The sequence below is a fragment of the Carassius gibelio genome, chromosome B22 (assembly GCF_023724105.1).
Source record: "Carassius gibelio isolate Cgi1373 ecotype wild population from Czech Republic chromosome B22, carGib1.2-hapl.c, whole genome shotgun sequence".
NCBI classification, from domain to species: Eukaryota; Metazoa; Chordata; class Actinopteri; order Cypriniformes; family Cyprinidae; genus Carassius; species Carassius gibelio.
In genome coordinates this window covers 28,940,014-28,960,652 of record NC_068417.1, presented here as the reverse complement: position 1 = coordinate 28,960,652, position 20,639 = coordinate 28,940,014, and the positions used below count along the sequence as shown (strand labels likewise).

Sequence of the window (20,639 nt, the reverse complement as noted above, 5' to 3'; positions counted from 1 at the left end):
GGTTACAGACTCTTGTCCCATTAATTGGACAATGCACCTACCTATCCGATTGTTTTGGGGTAAAACTATAATAGTGAATTAAGTTATAAGGTCTTTCTACATCTTTCCAGCCAATGTTGCCTTGAAGTCATCCATTGTTAAAAGTGGCACCATGTGCCAGTGGGGATGGTATGGCATTCTTAATTGGATTTAGGAGAGTTTGCATGAACCACAATGTGAGGTCCCACATTATAATAGTTGGCCTTTCTATGCTGCTTCTTACGTATAAGGGGGTATACGTAAGAATAGGGACAGGTTTTACTGGTATGGTTAGGTTTAAGGTGTAAGGTGTAAGAGATGGGTCAACGATGTAATTTATAAATGCCATTACAGAAATTACAGATGTAATTACATGCAGGGCTTTTTTTTTTTACAATATAAGTGCAATGTAAAAACATGTATGTACAAAATAAATGCATTGCATCAAATGATTCATTTAAATGCAATTACATAGCTTTGAGGACGAGGGCGTTGGGGTGCAGGCTAAGAGGTTAAATCCACCAAATATAAAGTACGACCCAATGTGTTTTTCAGTCATCGAGATATGGCTGCACCAATACAGTTTTCTGCTTGGGCGAACAATTTGCAAACAGCTTTTCTTGAGCATAAAATCACGCATATGCCATCTAACCAATGAGAATGCGCTACAATTATGATGATTCATAGCAATAGACGGTAGGCTCCAATGCTGCTCACCCATGTTGAATGAATGAGTTGGTTCCGACCATTATTGTTATGTTAGCTTTGTGTTACACCTCAAATGACGGGGGAGTTTATAGTAACGAGTTTGCGCTCAAAAAATGGGATCGCGAAACGGAGTCTAGTCAAGGCACATTTCTTCCATTTCTTGTATATAATGAGCTATAAAAGCTTTGTGATCTTCAAGCTCAATTATGATACAAACAAAAGGCAGCATCGCTAGCTGGGGAAACGTTTCCAAGCAACTAAATTTCCTGAATGCAACTACACTGCATTGAAATAAAAAAAACAACAACAGCGCTGCATCTGAAGGTGTCGAGGGGGTAGTGATGAGAGTCTGGAGGAAGAACCGGTTAACTGGACCCATGCAGACAGGGAAATGGGGAGATGCCAGAGCGCTGCGAGCTTTCTCTCTCGTTGGCAGGGTGATAGAGAGTTAGCATCAGGCGCTGGAATACGTTGATGGGGAGGGGATGGAGTACGGAGACAGAAAGCAGGTCGTCGTTGACAGACTTCCCCCGCAATCTCTTGGCAGCCAGCCTTTACTCGTTTCTAGGCAGGGCTGGCCTCCAAGCGAATGTGGTTCATGGTCAGAACGGGGCACAGCGGTGCTAACCTTTTGCAGTACGGCCAAGTTGGAGATAAGGCCTCTCCCGGAGCTACTGCATGGGCGGGAGGCGGAGATGTCTTTTGAACTGCTGGTCACTCTCTGTGTTTTATAGGGAACGTTAGGCGGATGGTGCATCAAGATGGAGATGTGATTAAATGAGCTCGTTCCGGGTATAAATTAAGACTTTTGCAGAGGGGGAAGGAAAGAGATTCAATAGCATGGCTATAAATATAGCTGAAGGGAGCATTGGTTCAAGTGTGAGCAAGATTCCCTAAGAGTTACTGTGCAATATGCTGAAGATGTACTTGTATAGAAATAATAAAAAAAAGCCCAAAACAGGAACATTGCAAAGTAATTTATGGTTGAGGTGGAAAACTGCTTCCACTCATTTCCACTCTACCTGCTTGAAGAGTTGCAGGTTCACGGCCATCTCAAGGAAACTTCTCATGGTGCTGGAGCGGTGTGCCACGAAGCTCTTCTCGCAGAAGGTGATTGGCTCTCCCTGGGGACGAGAAAGCTCACTTTAATGACTACAGACAGTCCGCTAATGGCTAAAATGGATGCAAACGGTGCTGCTTCATCCGAGACTCACAGACAGATGTTTTGTTTGACTGCGCTCGCTTGTTTATCATCATCACCCGTTGCAATCAATTACATCATTTCAATTTCTCCCCGAGTCGCATGAACGGAATACAACAAAAAATTGTTGCCAGGAGAGAACTAAGGCAAGTGTGGGAGCCCACACTTCATCTGTGTGTGTCAAAGATTTGAGATCCTGTGGGCTTGTGGGGTTGAAAACAGTTTTCAATGCGAATTGTACATGAATCTTTCCCTGTGCAAATTTTACTGTATTATCGCGTTGAAAGCAACTATGTAAAAATAAATGTTTTTACATAGTTATTTTACTATCTGTAGAGCTATTTTTATATCAGTTGTACGGAATATAAATATACATTTCACAATCGTTAATTAACAGTTTTCACACATTCAATCTTTTATACTAACTATTCGTAACTATTAGTAAAACTATTCTTATACAGACTGCACTGAATGCAAATTTCTATGCAAGAATGGTTTTGAGAAATAATTTCATGCAAATAATTTTCATGCATTGAATGAAACTGTGTAAATAAAAACTGTTCATAAAACTTTTCTTACTGAATAGACGCATTGGACGCAACCATGGGAAAAAGTTGTACTGCACTGTTGCACTGAATTTAGCTGTTTATGAAGAATAGTTAAAAAAAAAAATGTCTGCTTGTTTATACGAAATTTGTTTTTGTAAATCATTCCTATATAAATCGTTGCATTTAACTGAGTGTGACGCTTTTACATGTAATTCCTATGTAAATTTTTTACGTAAATTGCATTGTGATAATTTAGTAAAGAATAGTTTTCCTCACAATTCTTTGTACGTTTCCATGTAAATTGTCCGTAAAATCGTTGTTACATACATTGTTGTATTTAAATTAATTATTTTAAATAAATATAATTTATTATCAATAATAAAATGGTTTTACAAATAATTTTCACAGGATCTCAACCTGCAAAATATTTGTAAAACCATTCCTACTTAAATTATCACATGGAATTGAATGTGTTTACATTTATTTCAACAGAACGAATGAGTCTCAATATTTGTGTTAAAATTATAATCCAATTATAAATTTGTATAATTCACTTTTACAGCAGCTAAATGGCATGGCTTAAAACTTGTCTTATCTATGCACTTGTTACCATCACTCCTGGTGCTTGGGGGTCAATAACAAAAGAGCCCCATGAGGTATTGCACTACGGTGACCTATATAAGTCCATGATTGCCGACTCTTGCATGGGAGCTAATTATGATTTCCCTGCATTGTTTCATTTACAGCTCAGTTAGACGGTGGCATTCTGCTAAGGCGCTGATGGGAAACCATATGGGCTCCATAAAGCACAGCGGTATTTCACACAGATGATTCGTTGCAAATGGAGGAACCTCTTTAGAAATGCAGCACACAGAAGAAAAGCCATTATCGCAAAATAAGACAGTAATGCTGGATGTGTAAAATCAAAGACCACTATCGCATTTCAGATACATGCAGGAGGAATGATGCATAAATTAGTGATTTTATAATAAACGATTGCAACTAATGCAATGTTTTCAGCTAAATAGCACTGCAATGCTGTCATTTCAGAGACAGAAGGGTGTTTTTTGGTCTCAGTAATAACAAAGTGAAATATTAATCAAAATAAAGCAGCACAAAGGCCGATTTTCAATTGTTCGACTCCTCAGAATCCTAATGAGCTATAGGGCCAACTGTCAAAAGAGCGCTCCGTATTTGAGCTTGTGTCTTAAAGCATATCCGAAGCAAATGAAAGTGGCATGACTGAGGGCCTTCAATAAAAAAAAAGAAAAAGAATAAAAACAGCAGTAATTCCATGTAGATTTGCAGACAATGTGCTCAATTGAGGCACTGCTTTGAAGGCTAAGAGTTGCGCAGACTTGACTTCGAGCGTGTGTGTGTATTTTTTTCTAGCGGCAAAAAGACAGCTTGTGCACAACCGTTGAAACATCAATAATGTATCTTCGCTCTCTGGGTCTACACAAACCAATTACTCTCTGCCTTGCCAACAAAGATGGCCACATTTGACAAACAGAGAGCACACTTTGTTTTCCTCAACGCCACTCATGAAACCAAGAGGCACATTTCAGGAGTTTAGAGGGTCTGAGAAGACCACGAAGAGCCTGAGATTTCAAAGAGACTGTCCAGGCTTTTCAACATCTGACATTTCGGCTATGCAGACAGGCCCACCTTCCCCTGCACCTGTTTTTCCCTTTCTTTCAGCATTTCTGTGTCTTGAAAAGGCTTCGACTCTTAGTTTCAGGTTCATTTGAAATCTTCAGCATGAAAATCAAGACGGTACATAGTGTTGATAATGTGATGATAAGGTGATATTTTGCAAAGAACTTGAAGTGAAGAGCGACAGTCTTACTGGTTTATATCTCAGGGCGTCCCGATAGGAGCCAAACAGCGCAGCCTGAGCATGCAGAAAGGCCCGAGCAACCCCGCTGCCTGTAGCAGTTGACTGCTTTTTCAGCTTACTCTTCAGATTGGAGACCTGAAGGAGAGAAAGAGAGAGTTAAATTAACACCTCTGAAATAGGTGGAGGAACAGGCAAACCCATTCAGAGTGTGAAGTGTCACATTTACAGGTCACCCACCCCCCACCCTAAAAAAGGGAGAAAGAAATAAAGAAAAGCCTTCTATCTCTCAAGAGCACCTGCTGCTCTGTTAATTGAAGCAATGGTGCTGTGTGCAGGGGTGGGGCCGGAGAGCAAAATGGGGAATCTTGGCGTCTTGTACCGTTTGCTTTATTTGCCTCGTACACCAAATACTTTCTAAATTTCTCAATAAAAGACTTTGGTATTGATGAAGATGTTTTTGATTTTGGAATTCATGTTGTTCTTGTATTTTTGCGTGGCTAAAGAAAAAAGGTGGAAGAACACAGTCTCACAAAAAAAAAAAAAAAAAATGAAATTCTAAAATAATAATTATAATAGTAATACATTTTGTCCATATGTCAAATAGTATGACTCACAGAAAACTCCAAGACATTCACAATAAAATTGTCATAATATGTTTTGGGGAAAAATACTTGAATAATAAATAATAAAAAATAAAGACATTACTATTAAAAATTATCACTATATTTTTAATGAATGGAAAAATCATTTATGAATTACTTTTTATTAATGAATTTTTTTTAATCCTAAAATCACTTGACATTAAAAAATGTAATTGCATAAAAAAAACAGTTCATTTAAAATGTGAACGTATTTGACCCACAAGAAAAAAAAAAAAAAAGTATAATATATATAATTGTGGTATAACTACATGCAAAAAACATTTTGTAATGTGACAAGGAAATCTTAAAATGGAATTATAGAGAGTTAATTTTGTCATATGTAAACTGGAATGATCCAAAGAGAACACTGAGATATTTATTATGCAAAATGTCATAATATTTTAAAAATAATTAATTTATTAATTCAAGTTAAATCAAAATGATGCTGGAAAAAAGTTAAAGTAAAATATATTTAATTTATTTGACATTAAAAGCACTTGACATTTTTAGAGTCATGAAAACCTTTGCTGAACATATAAAATTGGAGAGAGCAAAGGTTAGTTCATGTTGTCATGTCAAAATGGCATGACCCAAATATATTGTTTTTGAAAAAAATAAGTCGTTTTTTCAATTTAATTGATGTTAAAAGGGTCACATGAAGCGATTTCAAGTTTTCCTTTCTCTTTGGAGTGTTACAAGCTGTTCGTGCATAGCTAAGATCCCTAAAGTTGCAAAGAATAAAAAATCTTAATCCAAAGAGATATTCTTTATAAAAGTTAATACTTGTCTACACCCTCCTAAAATGCCTCGTTTAAACACGCCTACATTTATCTTCGTAATTGTGTGGGAATATTTGCATAAAACCATCCAAATGTTCACGCTAAAGAAAGAAGGCATGACTTTGATTCTCGCTGTAGTATTGTTGCTGCCACTGCCATGTGTTGGAGACGCTAGAAATCACTGAAAAATATTTTGTTTGGCCTTCCAATAGAGCACACAACTAGAAATGAGTGGTTAAGTTCAACCCAAATATTCAGATGTGTGCAGCGCATTTTACGGGGGACTGTTTCCTGAACCTGAGAGAGTAGCCTACAATGCCAGCTGTTCTGACTCACCGCCTGGAAGTACATTTTCATATTGAAAGAATTTGACACTGATGCTTCAAACGCCAGTTTTGAGCAGTGTACAGAGTAATGCAGACATGGTTTTATGTTTACAAGGAATGCAACTTGTAAAAGACAGTATAAATCATTATAATACGTAATTATGTCCCCACTGGATGCTACAAATGCCTAGTTTATAATGGGTTTTATTGGTTTTGTCTCATCGTGCCAGGACACAACATCACAGTATGGTAAGGAACATAACATTTCCATCACATGCTTGAAGTATTCAGCCAATCACAAATGCACTGGATAGCTGGCCAATCAGAGCACACCTCGCTTTTCAGAACGATGAGCTTTGTAAAAATGTGCACGTTTCAGAAAGGCGGGGGATAGAGGAGCAAAATTAACGTACAGTACGGCATTTTTTTAACCTTTAACTACAAAATACATTTAATTATACACAAAAAAAAACAATGTTCTATTTAGCAGCATCATATGACCCCTTTAAAACCATAATTGCTGCAAATATGATTAGATAGACAGATAGACTGTTGACAGATAGGCAGACAGATAGAATAATCATGGCAAAGCATCTGAACTGCATGCCCCCTTCAGATTTCCCCCATACTCCCAAGTCTTCTGCATCGAATCATCCAAGCCTGTCATGAGACACAGCGGTGCACAAACACATGGGGATGAACCATGAAGCGGTGCTTGATCCAGGTAATGTAAGGTTAACCAAATTGATTAGGTATGCTGCAGCGCTCATAACCATCTGCTGGCAATTCATTTACACGCCTGCAATTCACACGGAGCAGCGAGCATATCAATAATCGGTTTAGCTTCCTTCATTAGGGAAGACCAAGTGAGGAGCATAACCAAGAGCGTTTAGGCGATCGGCTGAATACCAAGAGGCACTTGGGTTTAGGAATGCAGGGAAGCCACCTGGGTGAATCGTCACTGACCCCTGTGAAAATAGGTTTTGCATTCAGGCTGTTCACAAACTGGCATTTTTCCATATAGAAAGGATTTCATTTTTGTTGTCTTTTGTTCTATTCGTTTCTATTGGGACATGCCTCTTTTTCACAGCGTCCCCGAGCTGATGTGGCGAATACTCAGAGGCATCAAACTGGAAGTTTAGCGGCGCTAAATTAACAAGTGTCATCTCCATATTCACACTGGCTAAGTGCTTTTATGTTTATGTAAAGTTGGCTCCGTATTAATATTTCATGTTGATGCGTTGTCTTTTTCCCCCTCACTTCTCTCGCTCTCCCCAAACAATCCATTAAACAGTCTTCATTTTTGAAGAATCAAAGAAAGCAAAATGCCACTCACACTCAGGAGAAATGTGCAGCATACCCAGTGGGCAAATAAGAGGAGATAAAACAAAAGGTTGTGCACAAGAACATCTTCACTATTTCTGTTTTACATTTAAGATTTCAGATCATGTATTTATATTTCTTTCAAAATATTAATTTGTTAACAGTTTATTTAAATTACATTTTGTTTTTATTTTTGTTTTCATGTCTTTGTTATTTTTTTTAACAATACAGTTCTTTTTTTTCTTCAAAAACAAAAATTCTGTTGTATCCATAAAATAAAAACATTTAGTCCTTTAAATCTGACTTAAAAATCTTCATTAATATTAATAATAAAATTAAGCCAGATTTAAATAACTATAATATTATATAATAATAATTATAATTACTATTTAATATTTATTATTAATAATAAAATAACATTATTAAAATAAAAAATATATTCTTTTAAGAAAAGTTTTATATAACACGTTCTGTATAACACAGAAAATATATGTAGTAATTTAAATATCATTTAAGCTTAAATATTTATACTTTAAATATTTGATAAATTATTTAAAATATAAAGAGAGAATAAATATAAAAAAATATAATATACAAATATTAAAATATAAAGTGATTTACATTTTCTAAAAATCTTAAACATAAAAATAATTGTATAATTTATCTAAATTAAATTTTCAACGTGTAAACTATCTATCTATCTATCTATCTATCTGTCTGTCTGTCTGTCTGTCTGTCTGTCTGTCTGTCTGTAAATCTATCAGTCACTATGTAATCATTTAAATATATTTTACAATTTTAAATGCATACACAAACACACACACACACACACACACACACACAATTAAGAAAAACTTAGATAATTTTTTTCAAAAAATTATTTAGATCTTAAACATTTAATTAATAATTATATAATTTATACATCTAGATTAAATGTTTTTATATAGAATAATATAGAATAGTTAATATATAGAATAACTCAATTATTTAAATATATTATACAATCTTAAATGCATATTATTTATATATGTGTGTGTGTGTGGTCATGTTTTTGTGACATATCAGGACACAACTTTGTATAATGACATGGGTATGACACAGGTATTACAAGGAGAGGGTGACTTATGAGGACATAACCCATGTCCCCATTTTTCAAAACGCTTATAAGCCATACAGAATTTTTTTTGAGAAAGTAAAAATGCACAAAGTTTCCTGTGAGGGTTAGGGTTGGTGAAGGGCGATAGAATATACAGTTTCTACATTATAAAAACCATTACGCCTATGGGATGTCCCCACTTTTCACAAAAAATGTGTGTGTGTGTGTGTGTGTGTGTGTATTTTTCTTCTAATAAACAGAATTTCCTATTTCAACATTACACTTTGATTTGCCCTCTGTCAATATTTGATTCACAAACCAGCCAATCGATTCCTAACATCCCAATTCAAAGACAATGCCGGTGAAAAACTTCAATTTAATAATTGGGTGGCCAATAATTGATCAGTCAGACTAATTAACCACTAGACTTTGAGCAACGTTAACGAGATGTGAGCGGGGGGCATCAGAGGGGAGCTTAGCTCTACAGGTGATAAACCTATTTGGCAGTGACATTTTTTAGTGTAAAGTCATTCAGCCTATGATCTGATCAAAGGGAGACTCCCCCATTGGGTCCAATTATAACTATGCTATTGTAGGAGGTGGGTAGTGAGGGAGAAGGGGTGGGGGGGGAGAGAAAAGATGAGTTATGTTGAGTTATGATATTCATAATCTATGCAGAGAGGCCTTTCCACTATAGGTCTTCTCCCCATAGCTGTGATCTTTTCAATTTACATCAAGCGAGGATGGCTGAGGATGAAAGTGCAGCCTCCGACTCGCCGAGCCCGCGGAGGGCAAACACAGGGCCTCATTAAACTCTACTGCATGGACTCCCCAACAGGGTTTGAAGTGCGTCAAGTAAAGAGCACGGGGTCAGAGGTGGCCCTGGAAACAGATCTCCATTTAACTCACCAGCTGGAGATGATAATTAGCAGGTGCATCACTGTCTCCTGCTCTAAAGGATGAGACCACGGAGATCTGCTCTGCGGTGGGCTTCTATTATACACCGAGTTTCAACAGAACACCACTTCTGAGACGCTCAGTCACTCACACACACACACACACACACACACACACCCTTCTCAAGAGCTGAGCTGTTTGTGGTCAAGGGATTTTAATTCATTGAACTGGACAAGCCGCAGACAGGCGCTACACACAGGCATATCCTCACACATATATTTTACACTTCTTCTGCCAGGCTTATAAAACAGAATCTGATGGATTTTGCAGCCTGGCTATTTAAAGTGAATCGTACATATTACAAAAAAACGGTCATATTTTTATATTGTTACTTAAAATTGTATTGAGAAGAATATATATATATATATAGAAACACACACACACACACACAAGCTTTAAAAAAAATGACCTAAAATACACAAGAACTTATCAAAATGTGAAAAAAAGATCTACAATAATTTAATTATGCAAATAAATCCGCTCACGATATCGTCGGGTTACACTGTGACCCTTTCGGAGTATGGCTGAAAGACTACTTTTTTGAAGACAGAGGGAAAAATATGTTTTGTTAAGGATTCTGTCCAGGGATGGAAAGCCGTTGGGAGGCAATTAGAGGAGTACAAAGAAAAAAGAAATAGATATGAAAATCTTCTGCTTTCTTTTGATGTGCACTAGGCTGAAAAGTATATGTACACGCTGAGTGAATTCACATCCTTTTAGAAAACCACAAAGACAAAGCATATTTCAACTGTAATGCTTCAGGATCGCTGACAAAATGCAGGTCAGTGTCGTCTTCTTAATACACAACATACATTTAAAATAAACAAATAAATAAAATAAAATAAAATAATAAAAAAACGTACAAAATAGAACTTTTTTTATTAGACATCATTCTAAAATGCTAAAAGCTTTTTGATAGACTACTGGTCAGTGCCTCTTCATTAATACACAACATGCATTTAAAATAACATGAAATAAAACGTAAATTAGGAATGTTTTATGATAAAATACAGGATGATGTATTAATAAAAACATAATATACAGCTAACATTTAAAATAAAATAAAATAGAAAATATAATAATAATATAAAATATTACAATATAATATATAGAATATTTATAAGAAATAATATTAGAAATAACACTGCAAACCTAACATTTAAACAAATATAAATTAAATATGGTCATAAATATGTGACATTTATCAGACACAAAAACTGAACTGAAAGAAACATTAATACAAATGACAACTCGGTAGTGTTCACTAGTTAGCATTCTCAAAGCAAATTACTCCATCAATCACTGCTACTTCATATGCTAACATAAGCATACTGAATGTGCAAGTTATTCGATTTTGGCATGGGGAAAGACAATGCAAAATAAATAAAATAAATAAATAAAATAAATAAAATAAATAAAATAAATAAAAAAAAAAAAAAAAAAAAAAAAAAATATGAAACCCTCCCAGAATGTATTGTTCATTACTTTTGAATGCATTCCAATGCTAAAAAGTCTGAAAGAAAAGTACATCGGAATGATTTTCAAAACATCTGCGTTTGATTTTAGTCTGACATCGCGCCTTCACAGTTTAAAGCAAAAAAGCGCCAATCAAGTACAGTTATTGTTCATCAACAGACTAATAACGGCGGTGCCTTGAGGGCTGGACACTGCATTAGTCCACTCGAGCCGGAAATGAGCCCCACCTGTCCCGCACACTACAGCCCAACAAACCGATCCTTTAAGAGGCTCCAGAATGGAAATGAAACGAGCGCTGAAGAATGCAACATTCCCACTTTCCCTGAACAGTAATTGTTTGTTGTGTCAGCTGATGTAGTGCTTGTTTTTGTTTTCTCTCGAATCCCAATTAAACACCATGCCGGCTGATCTCAGAGGAGGCACGCGGATATTGCGCTCTCTCTGATTAATTTGTTAACCTTCATTTGGTAGCTTAATATACACGAGGTGGGTGTGCAAACTCGAATTTTCGCTGTTGATTGAGAACGTAAACGATCAAACGCAGGAAGTACAAATATAAGTTGTGTGGAAGAGACGAAAAGGGAGACAACCGGTAGACAACACGAGAGGCAAAGAAAAGTAAACAATAGATCTGGCGAAACTCGAACAAAAAGTAATAAAGTCAAAAGGAATATTTTATCAAAACCATCTCAGGATTGATACAGGACCTGTGAACACATCCAAATAAGACTCCAGCGCTGTTTGCTAGCAGAATGGATTCATAATTTTCTATTTTTAGATAGTTTTAATGACTGCACAAGTAAACACCCCATACTCTGCTACCAAATCCAATTATAATTGAATAAAAAACAAAAACAAAAAAATAAAAAAAAACAACAAGAAACAGTTTCACAATGTTTAAGGAGGAGGAAAACACCTTCATTTATTTCTGAGAGAGCAAACGCTCCTTTTAACATAATTTCTTTTCTTTTGCGCTTTTTTGCAAACTCAACAACCACCCGTCATTAAAATCTCCTAAATATTTATAAATTCAACTAGAAAACTTCAGCAACAAATATCTTCAAAAACAAAGAAAATCTAGTAAGAAAAATAAAGTTAGACATGAAAGTGATTTTTATTTCAATATTTATATATACGTTGGATCGCAAAGTCACTTTGTACTCAACGACACTTAAAAGTAACATTTAAGGCGTCACATTTATTTTGAAACTTCGTGTGACGCTTTCAAAAAGTGCAGTGATTAAAACCGCGACCCAAAAACACAATCCGTGGACTTTCAACCCCGTCCCATCTGATGTTTCTAATAAAAAGGCATGTTTGAAATCACTCTCGAACGCTCGCCACATCCTCTCAATTATTATCTCTATTTGTAAAATCCGTAGGTTTGCGCGGAACAGAATCGCTACTGGCATGGTAGCATTTCTAATAGTCAATAAATCTAAAATATTATGTGTGAAATTGGGGAAAAACTGCCATTAAGTGACAGACAGCGGAGAGCACAGCATAGGGTCCCGTCTGAAAAAGGGCCAGGTAATTCAGGACAACTGTCACCCCTGACCCGTCTGAGAGAGGGTCTAGTGGTCAGACTTCCCGAATAATAAAGTCCACATGGTTAAAAAAAAACCTTCTATCACTTAATTAGATAAATCTCAAAAGGTTCGCCTTGAATCAATAAAAGACTTGGGAGGAAAGAAAAGAAAAAAGAAACGCTCCAGGGTCAGTTATATTATATTTTGCTTTATAGTTGTAAAATGCATCGATTTTTTTTTTTTTTTTAGGCTAGAATAAATGTATAAATGTGTATTTAAATAACAAAAAGAAAAAAGTGAATCTAATTAATTGAGTCAATTAAACTGAATCGACTTTTTTTTTTTACACCGGTGTGCAGCAAACGCCATGTGACAGACAATTTAAGAAAAATAAACCCAGAGCGTTTGCTCGATTTAAACATATTCCTTGAGTTATGAATTTTAATATCCCCAAAGGTAGGATAACCAGAAGGGGGAGAAAAATGAATTTCTGCGGTGATAAATATATTATTGCAGGTGACATTTACATTCAGGTGGGGTAATTTAACATGATATGCAGAATACGTTCTATCATTAGTCAATGAAAAATTGCGCGAGAGGATCAAAGCAAACATGGAGCTGCCACTTAATTTATCACGCTACCAAGACAAAGAGGTTTTTCTTTCCCCTCCGTCAGTTTCAAAAGAACCGACTCCTTTTTTTTTTTTTTTTTTACGACGCTCTCGGTTTGCAATTTAATTTACAAATGGGATGCCGGTGCTGAGATGGCATAACAGAACAGGCTGGCTTTTTCTGCTTGGACAGACAGCAGCGGGATCCACCGAGTCATATAGGAGTGTTAAAGCACCCCCCCAGTGGGACAGAGAAGAAAAAAAAAAGGACAACAAAAAAAAGAAAACACAAACACGTTTCTTTACGTTCAAAAGGACAGATGACAGACGTGTTTCTGCCCCCGACGCTGGATGCACTTCCTGTTGCACTGACCGTATCACCTAAACATTAATTAAAGAGAGAAGGCGCTGGCAGGTGGCAGAAAAGCGGGATCTAATAATTGGCCCCCTTCTTCCCCGCGCCTTCAGAAAATCCAGGACTTCTAGAGAGATGTGCCACTGGGCAGGCACAAAGAAGATAAAAAAAAAGAGATGAAGGCAGGAGTTTGAAATTCACAGAGATGGCCGGCGAATCGCGACAGCCATTTAACGTCACAGGGTTAGTTTACAGAGCGCGGTTTTTGGGGATCCACGGCTGCGTCTGCTAATGATGAGAGGACAGAGGTGTGGCGTGTTCCTCTGACCAGAGAAAGACTGCTTGTTTAAATGTGCAAGTGGGCGAAAAAAAAAGACGGAGAGAATGGGAATCATGTTCTTGTGTGTGTATGTATATAGTGGGCTTAAAACAAAAGAAAACAGAGTGACAATGGTAATCTAAGTGTGTGAGTGTGTGTAGGTTTACTTTCACCAACTTCTGGGAACAGTTTTATCATTAAAATAATGTAAAATTAGGGGAAACTTGCCATTTGGGGAAATCCTCATAAAGTAATTTTTTATATTTAATTTCTATTTATATGTTTTTTTTTTCATTCTCAATTTTAAATAAAAAGCTAGTTAATTTTAAATAAAATGTAAATTTATAATTTTTCTACAAAAGGAGGTTCTCTCAAATATATATTCAGCAAAACCTCATTTTGGGAACATCTAGGAATGTCATCATTTGGAAGAAGAGCTCTAAGTAAATATTGTTTTTTGATTCTAAAAATTGACATTATTCTTTAGTATTTTATAGTAATAACATTAGTAATATTAAGGTAAAAAGGTCCATACAAAAACAGTAGACGTTTATGGTGTTTCTTCATTTAGATTTCTAGGTAAATGCATGTGTGTGTGTGTGTGTGTGTGTTTAGGGACACTCACCACGTCACTGGGCAGGTTGTGCAGGTCGTCTGTTGGGCTTTCTAGGGTGTTTGTGTCCACGTTCAGAATGACCACATCCTCCAGGGATCTGCTCTTTACTCTCTGTAAACGCAACACACTTTGTTACACACCACCCTGCCTAAACCTATTTCCTGTAACCATTTTAATATATATACACATACACACACACTCTCTTTTCAACAGTAGTTTATTTAAAGCATTTGTATAAACGAATATTTTTTTTGCTGTAGAAAATTACTGAGGCTAAAATAAAGTGTAATTTTCAGTGTTAAATTGCAGACATATATCAGAGCACATTCTATAATATTTTATCCCTTCAACAATGTCATAGCCTATATGTAAAGACTAAGCAAGCAATATTTTAATTGATCTGCAAAAAACAGATTCTCATAAATGAAACCAGCTTTTGAGTTATTTTTTTCTATAACAAACCTATTCCAAATTCATATATGCAGCCACAAAGGTCCACAGAATCATTCTTGAAGAGTCAAAATATAAATATAAATGAATCATTTAGAAAACCCACTCTATACAACATACATACGTATATACATAAACACACACAACATTTTTTATTTCATTATATTTGTGTATTTATTTGTGACAGTGTTGCAACTATTTTAACTATGAAATATATACAAAATACCTAACCAAATAATAAAACTATTCAGGCATGATGAATGAAGCACCACTGAGTTGAGCGGTGTAATGCTACCACACAATGGTAGTCACGGTAGCGGCGACAAATCCAATAATTATTCCTCCAGTGCAGGTGGGGGAAACAGCCAAGTGTGTAAAACATTTCTGGTTTGTCATTTTTGACAGTCGCTGCTACGGCGGCCTGTGTGCTGATTTGGTCTAATTACGTGCAGCCGGATTGGGGAGGGAGGGTTGGTTGGGGGGGTGCTGTCAGCGGGCGAACGTGTGATAAACACCAGCACCGCCGCGACTGTCAGCGCTATCAGATCTGCGCGCGAAGCTATAGGTCTACCTCCAACCAACATGCCATTTCTCAATAACTGAACGCACCGTCTCTTTGTTTCTCCAGCTCTTTCATTTCTCATGGGCGCACGGGAGATGAGAAGCAAAAAAAACAATGTGTCAATTTTTGCAGGTTTCCCCGCGCTCTGCGATGATGCATCAAAGTAGATGGGCGTTATTAGCATCTCAGATGGTTTGGATCCAGAGGGACGGCTGGTTTTAAGTGACCCGGAGTGAAATAGATGATGGTTTATGTAATATCGGAAAGCTGCGACTGGTAGCAGTAGTGCTTCTGTTCAAACGTCTCGCAGAACACTTTAAGGACGATGAATGGCTTCTGACAGTGGATTTATGTGACGTACCTCTAAAAGGCTGAGATGAACTCCGACCATATATGGCATGGGCGCACTGGAAACAGAGACAAACCAGTCATTAGCAACATAAAAATGCTTTATTGCATTTTAAAAATACTAATAATTCCAAGAAGTAACACAGAACAAATATAGCACCAAAAGCCAACAACAACAAACAAGGATCGATGTAAATTGACATATCTTTGACACGGCATGCATCACAAGCTAAACTTTAATAGCTTTCTCGGACATTTCCCGGAACGAGCGCTTTTGAGCGCTGAAGGTGATTAGTGTAATTGGCGAGCGTCACTTTTGAGTCTCGGTGCAGAGCGGGGCGAGGCAGGGCCATGTAATTAGATAGGTTTGGGTAGCCGCTACAGTGCTCGCTCAATCAGGTTATGTGGCTAATAAGCTGCAGTCTCCCTTGCTGCATCTGTTAAGGCCACAGATTTAACTGACATGCAGGCACACTGACATGCAGACGCGCACGCACATGCACGGGGTGAGCCCCGTCAAGTCATTGTTGTCCGTGAGTGTAACTTTGTTATGACAGCCTAATTCCCATTATTTCTAATAGTGCTCATTATGAGCGATGCACAGCCTTATAATATGATAATGTTTTTTTTTTTTATAATTAGATAGCTAAAATGTGATAAATCGACTCGGATGTCTGTGCTGGACTGGAAAACAGCGCTACTCCTAAAGCTGCATTTATATCAACGACCACAAATATTTTCTGAGGAGCTCTAGTGTCAAGCATGGCAGCACAAGTCCGTCAATTTAAGGGTATAGGGTGTTCTGGTAGCTATAGAGAAGGGCTGTAAGTTAAGAGTGTGGTCACGGTTTCAGCCCACAGTCAGCATTACGGAAATCAGTCTGCCTCTCAAGCCGTACATGTTCCTGATGGGTAAAAAGAAAAAAAGGAGACTGCATGGTGGACTTGGTGTGGTGACATTAGTGCTAATAAATCATGTCCTTCATAAACTCTTTTAGATCTCAGACATGGTGAAAGATATTCATTAGGATGAGGGGTATTTCAGAAAGTAGTAGTGCTTGTTCAAAAGCTCCATGTTACTGAAGCGCCGATATATTGGCCAGGCCAATTAATGGCCTAAAGTTTGGCTGAATTTTGAGAATGTACATACTTGGCCGATTAACAGAAGTCTGACATTTTTTATAGTTTAAGGGAATTTTTAAGTGAAACATTGAGTAAAAGAAAGTTACATATTTATATATTATTTACATTTGTAATTCATATTTAAATTATAGTAATTATTTTTTGTTACAATTTACAAAATTTTTGTGTGTACGTGTGCATTAGGTAGGTGGGTGGGTAGATGGATGGATGGATAGATGGATAGAAAGATAAATATTTAAAACATTAATGACAATAAACAATAAAACAAACATCCTGCAGCTCAATATGTGATCGTTATCAAAAATCTTGGCTTAAGATGATAATGGTTTCGACAAAAGAAGGTGGTCAGATCCCAATCCACAGATCTTTCTGCAATCAGCACAGAAAACAATTTCTGTGAATTCCATCTTGACGCACAAAGCAAACATCAACGCAAAAGCTTGATAAACTCAGTCAAACTGCCTAAAGCACAAAATCATACTGCTCTTAAGCTCAGAAAGCAGCACAGCCCCAAGCTTGAGTGAGATATGAATGAGACATTTGTGTAAGTGTGTGAGACGAGCACAGCTCTTACCAGCAGTAATCCAGCAGGTGAGGAGGAAGCACAGGAATGAAGATGTGCTGCCAGTGCATAGGGTAGAGCATGGCAGTGGACCCATGCACGCATGCAGTTAACTACGACAAGAAAAAACAGACATTTGAGCTCCTTCATATGCTACAGTTTCAATGCATTATGCTTAAGGGGATCCCATTTACTGTGGGCCAGGAGAGCAGGCAGCATTAGACAATCTTTTTATCTTAACATCACAAACCGATTAAACATGCGCTTTTGTTTTTTGGTTATCTGATGTTAAATGCGCAGGTTCAAACATAAAATCAGGGCATCGATCGAGGGCCTAAAAATACACCAAAGCACAAGGTGTCAAATGTGTAGCGGCAATACAAAATTAATGATGCTTTATTACTGTTATACACACACACAGTAAATAAGCGAACACTTAATTACTACGCTGGTGTGGATGTTTAATGAGTGAACACCCAAGTGACCCCTCACCACACCCTGACTCCCCCTCATGGCTACCTAGAGCTTGTAATGACCTGTGTGGCAATACACGCACACGCCGACTCTTCCTCATCTTCCAGATTAAAATAACATGATTAAATATGGAAAAAGAACAGAGGTCTGAAGGCTCCCCTGGGACTTCATTAGGGCAAATTGCCAAAGAATGAAACATGAGTTAACCAAGAGAGACTGTGAGCTGTTGGGATACCATGGGGAGTAGGGGCTAGAAGAGGGGTCTTGACAATTGGAGCTTCCAGTAATGTGTGAACCATGGCTCGGAAGTATCAAGAGACCTCCCTGCTCACTGACACACACAATATCACAACTGACCACCGAAACCAACCAAGCTTGGCCGTGGCACAACAGCTAGCTTCAAAGAGATCAGCTTTAATCCTGAATCACTTCTGTATATGTCCATGATGGGCAAGGCTGGTTGAGTGTTGTTGTTGTTGTGTTCGTTGAGTTCTGTGACAATGTGGTCAAACACAACCGCTCTGGATAAGACGTGACCTATCGAGTCAAGAAATAGCGCAGCTTTAATTAACAGTAATTTAGTGCCATGCATTATAACATATGCAAATTTGTTGTGCAGTTCTCTGAAAAGAAAGGAAAAGCTTTAGTTGTGACAGATCTAATTTCGTCTGGGCAATTTAGAAGAAAGAAAATGAATATTTATGGCATTTCTCACTAACTGAAGTTTGGTTGATATCAAAGCTTTGAGACCCGTTCTGTTAGAGATCCCTTTTTCTCAAGGTCCAATAAATGAATCACGCTGAGAGGTCATTGCACTGCAAAGAAACACTTTTCTTTGACTGTGCAAACAGACTGTCATCTAGTTTCTTAGAGGGGAACCCTTCCGTACCATGTAGAGATGGGTAAAAAAAAAGCCTAATGGCGCATTCCAATTAATTCAACAATGTCCGCAGACAAGCCCAATTGGCTTGATTTATTCCTGACTTGAAAGTGAAGTCATGCCGTCTTCCTTCCAAGATGAGGGCATGAAAAGGAGGTGGCGAAACCTAGATAAACATTAAAAGGTGGAATTCAAAAACAAATTAATTCTTGATATTTTTCCCACACGAGCTGTTTTGCTTGCAAACGAGGGATTCATCACAGCGTACGCGATTCTGCAAGAAAATCAGTCATGACCTCCTTTCTGTGACAATTAAAGAGAAAGTTCAGAATAACTGTATCGCTGCCATTGAATCTACAGTTGTACCAGCAATGCACTGTTGGAGTGCTGTCTTATGAATAATTAATGAAGACATGCTACCGCTACAGTTAGCAGTAATGAGTGTGCTGGGGACGTGTTAAGTGGGGGTCTTCTCTATTATACAAAGGGATCCGTCTTTGCAAATACAACAGACCCAAAAAAAACAATAATGCAATTCTAAAGAATCCCAAAGAACACATGAAACAATCCTTTCGTGAAAAAGGGGTTTCTAGATAAGAACCAACAAATTCAACATTTCTACAACCGTTTCATTAAGAGACATTTTTTATGATAAATATCTCTAAATGCATAAATGAAACTATGTTATCATATACAAAGTACTAGTGATAGACTAGTTCTGGGTAATAAATATGTACTAACCCTGAACCTACTCAAACACAGGACACACTAAGCTGACGGTCGGTCATCAGCCAATGTCTGTTGGAATAGTTTGTTTGGTGTATTTGACTCATCGAGTTCACGTGGGCAGCAGTTTGCCAGATTCAATATGTTGAATCAGCATTGGGGCCATCGGGCAAGTGAGAACTCTGATTGGAAGTTCAGTTTAACAAAAGAGTTAGTGCCCGAGAATTAAAGTGACAGTGATGAAAACAGGCAGGTAATTGAAGGCAACACAGACAGAAGGCTGCTCTACTAAAGTTACATGATCTCTCCAAATCATTCCTATATGCAAATATCTTCATAACATGAGCCACTTAAAATGAAGAATGTTATCAAAACAACTGATATTCTAAATACGTTTACATTTCGTATGTCTGCGTATGTCTCGTACGTATATCCTTGTTTGTTTATCATTTTAAATAACAAATATATTATCGTTAGCTGCTGATACAGACAGCTAATTCCTCTCACGCAGGCGCAGAATGTATGTGTTAGTTTGCAGTCGGCTGTAGTACGTGAGCTGTGTTCATGCACATCTTTTTGATCCAGAATCTGCAGACACAAGGCAACAACAGCATCAGCTTTTGTTGCCACTAGTTCTTTGAAGTTAGCCTTTAGTCCTAGCCTTTAACCTAACCTTAGGCCATGTAGTTACCTAATATTAGGCAGTACTTTCTTAAGTAAATACACTGTAAGTAAATGTAAGTGCATATACTGTAAAATAAAGTGCAACCCAAAAATATTTAAAGCTTAAAAATACCATAATATTCACTTTAAGATCCCATAAAAATCCTGAGACTCAAGGCTAAGCTGATTTTTTTTTTTAAATCATTACAGTCCTGTTTATTAAAAAATGCCAAAGCAAAAGTTGAAAGACTCTAACAAGATCAGCAACATTTTTTACTGCTAAGCAACACCCTGAAAATACACCTACAAATTTCTCTTGAGAAGAAAGGAAAAAGAAGGATCTAGCTGTCTTGGTTCATTGAACTTGGGATTTGCCCAATCAGGTGACAGTCACAGAACTCTCACTTCACAATCAAACCACATTTACACTCATCTCTAGGAGTACATTTGTACCATTTTGCCTTGCTGAGATATATTTCACAGACGAAA

General features: G+C 37.2%; 1 protein-coding gene across 2 annotated transcripts in view; it reads right to left on the bottom strand.

Annotated features, from left to right (window-relative positions):
* LOC127988354 (DENN domain-containing protein 1B) overlaps positions 1-20,639 on the bottom strand; it is a 91,097-nt gene that overhangs the window by 18,537 nt on the left and 51,921 nt on the right. For both annotated transcript variants that reach the window (XM_052591089.1, XM_052591090.1), the window contains 5 exons: positions 17,420-17,520; positions 15,717-15,762; positions 14,353-14,454; positions 4,325-4,450; positions 1,749-1,850 (listed from right to left, as the gene is read on the bottom strand). In XM_052591089.1, the coding sequence (XP_052447049.1) occupies positions 1,749-1,850; positions 4,325-4,450; positions 14,353-14,454; positions 15,717-15,762; positions 17,420-17,520 (477 nt within the window). The remainder of the gene's footprint in view (positions 1-1,748; positions 1,851-4,324; positions 4,451-14,352; positions 14,455-15,716; positions 15,763-17,419; positions 17,521-20,639) is intronic.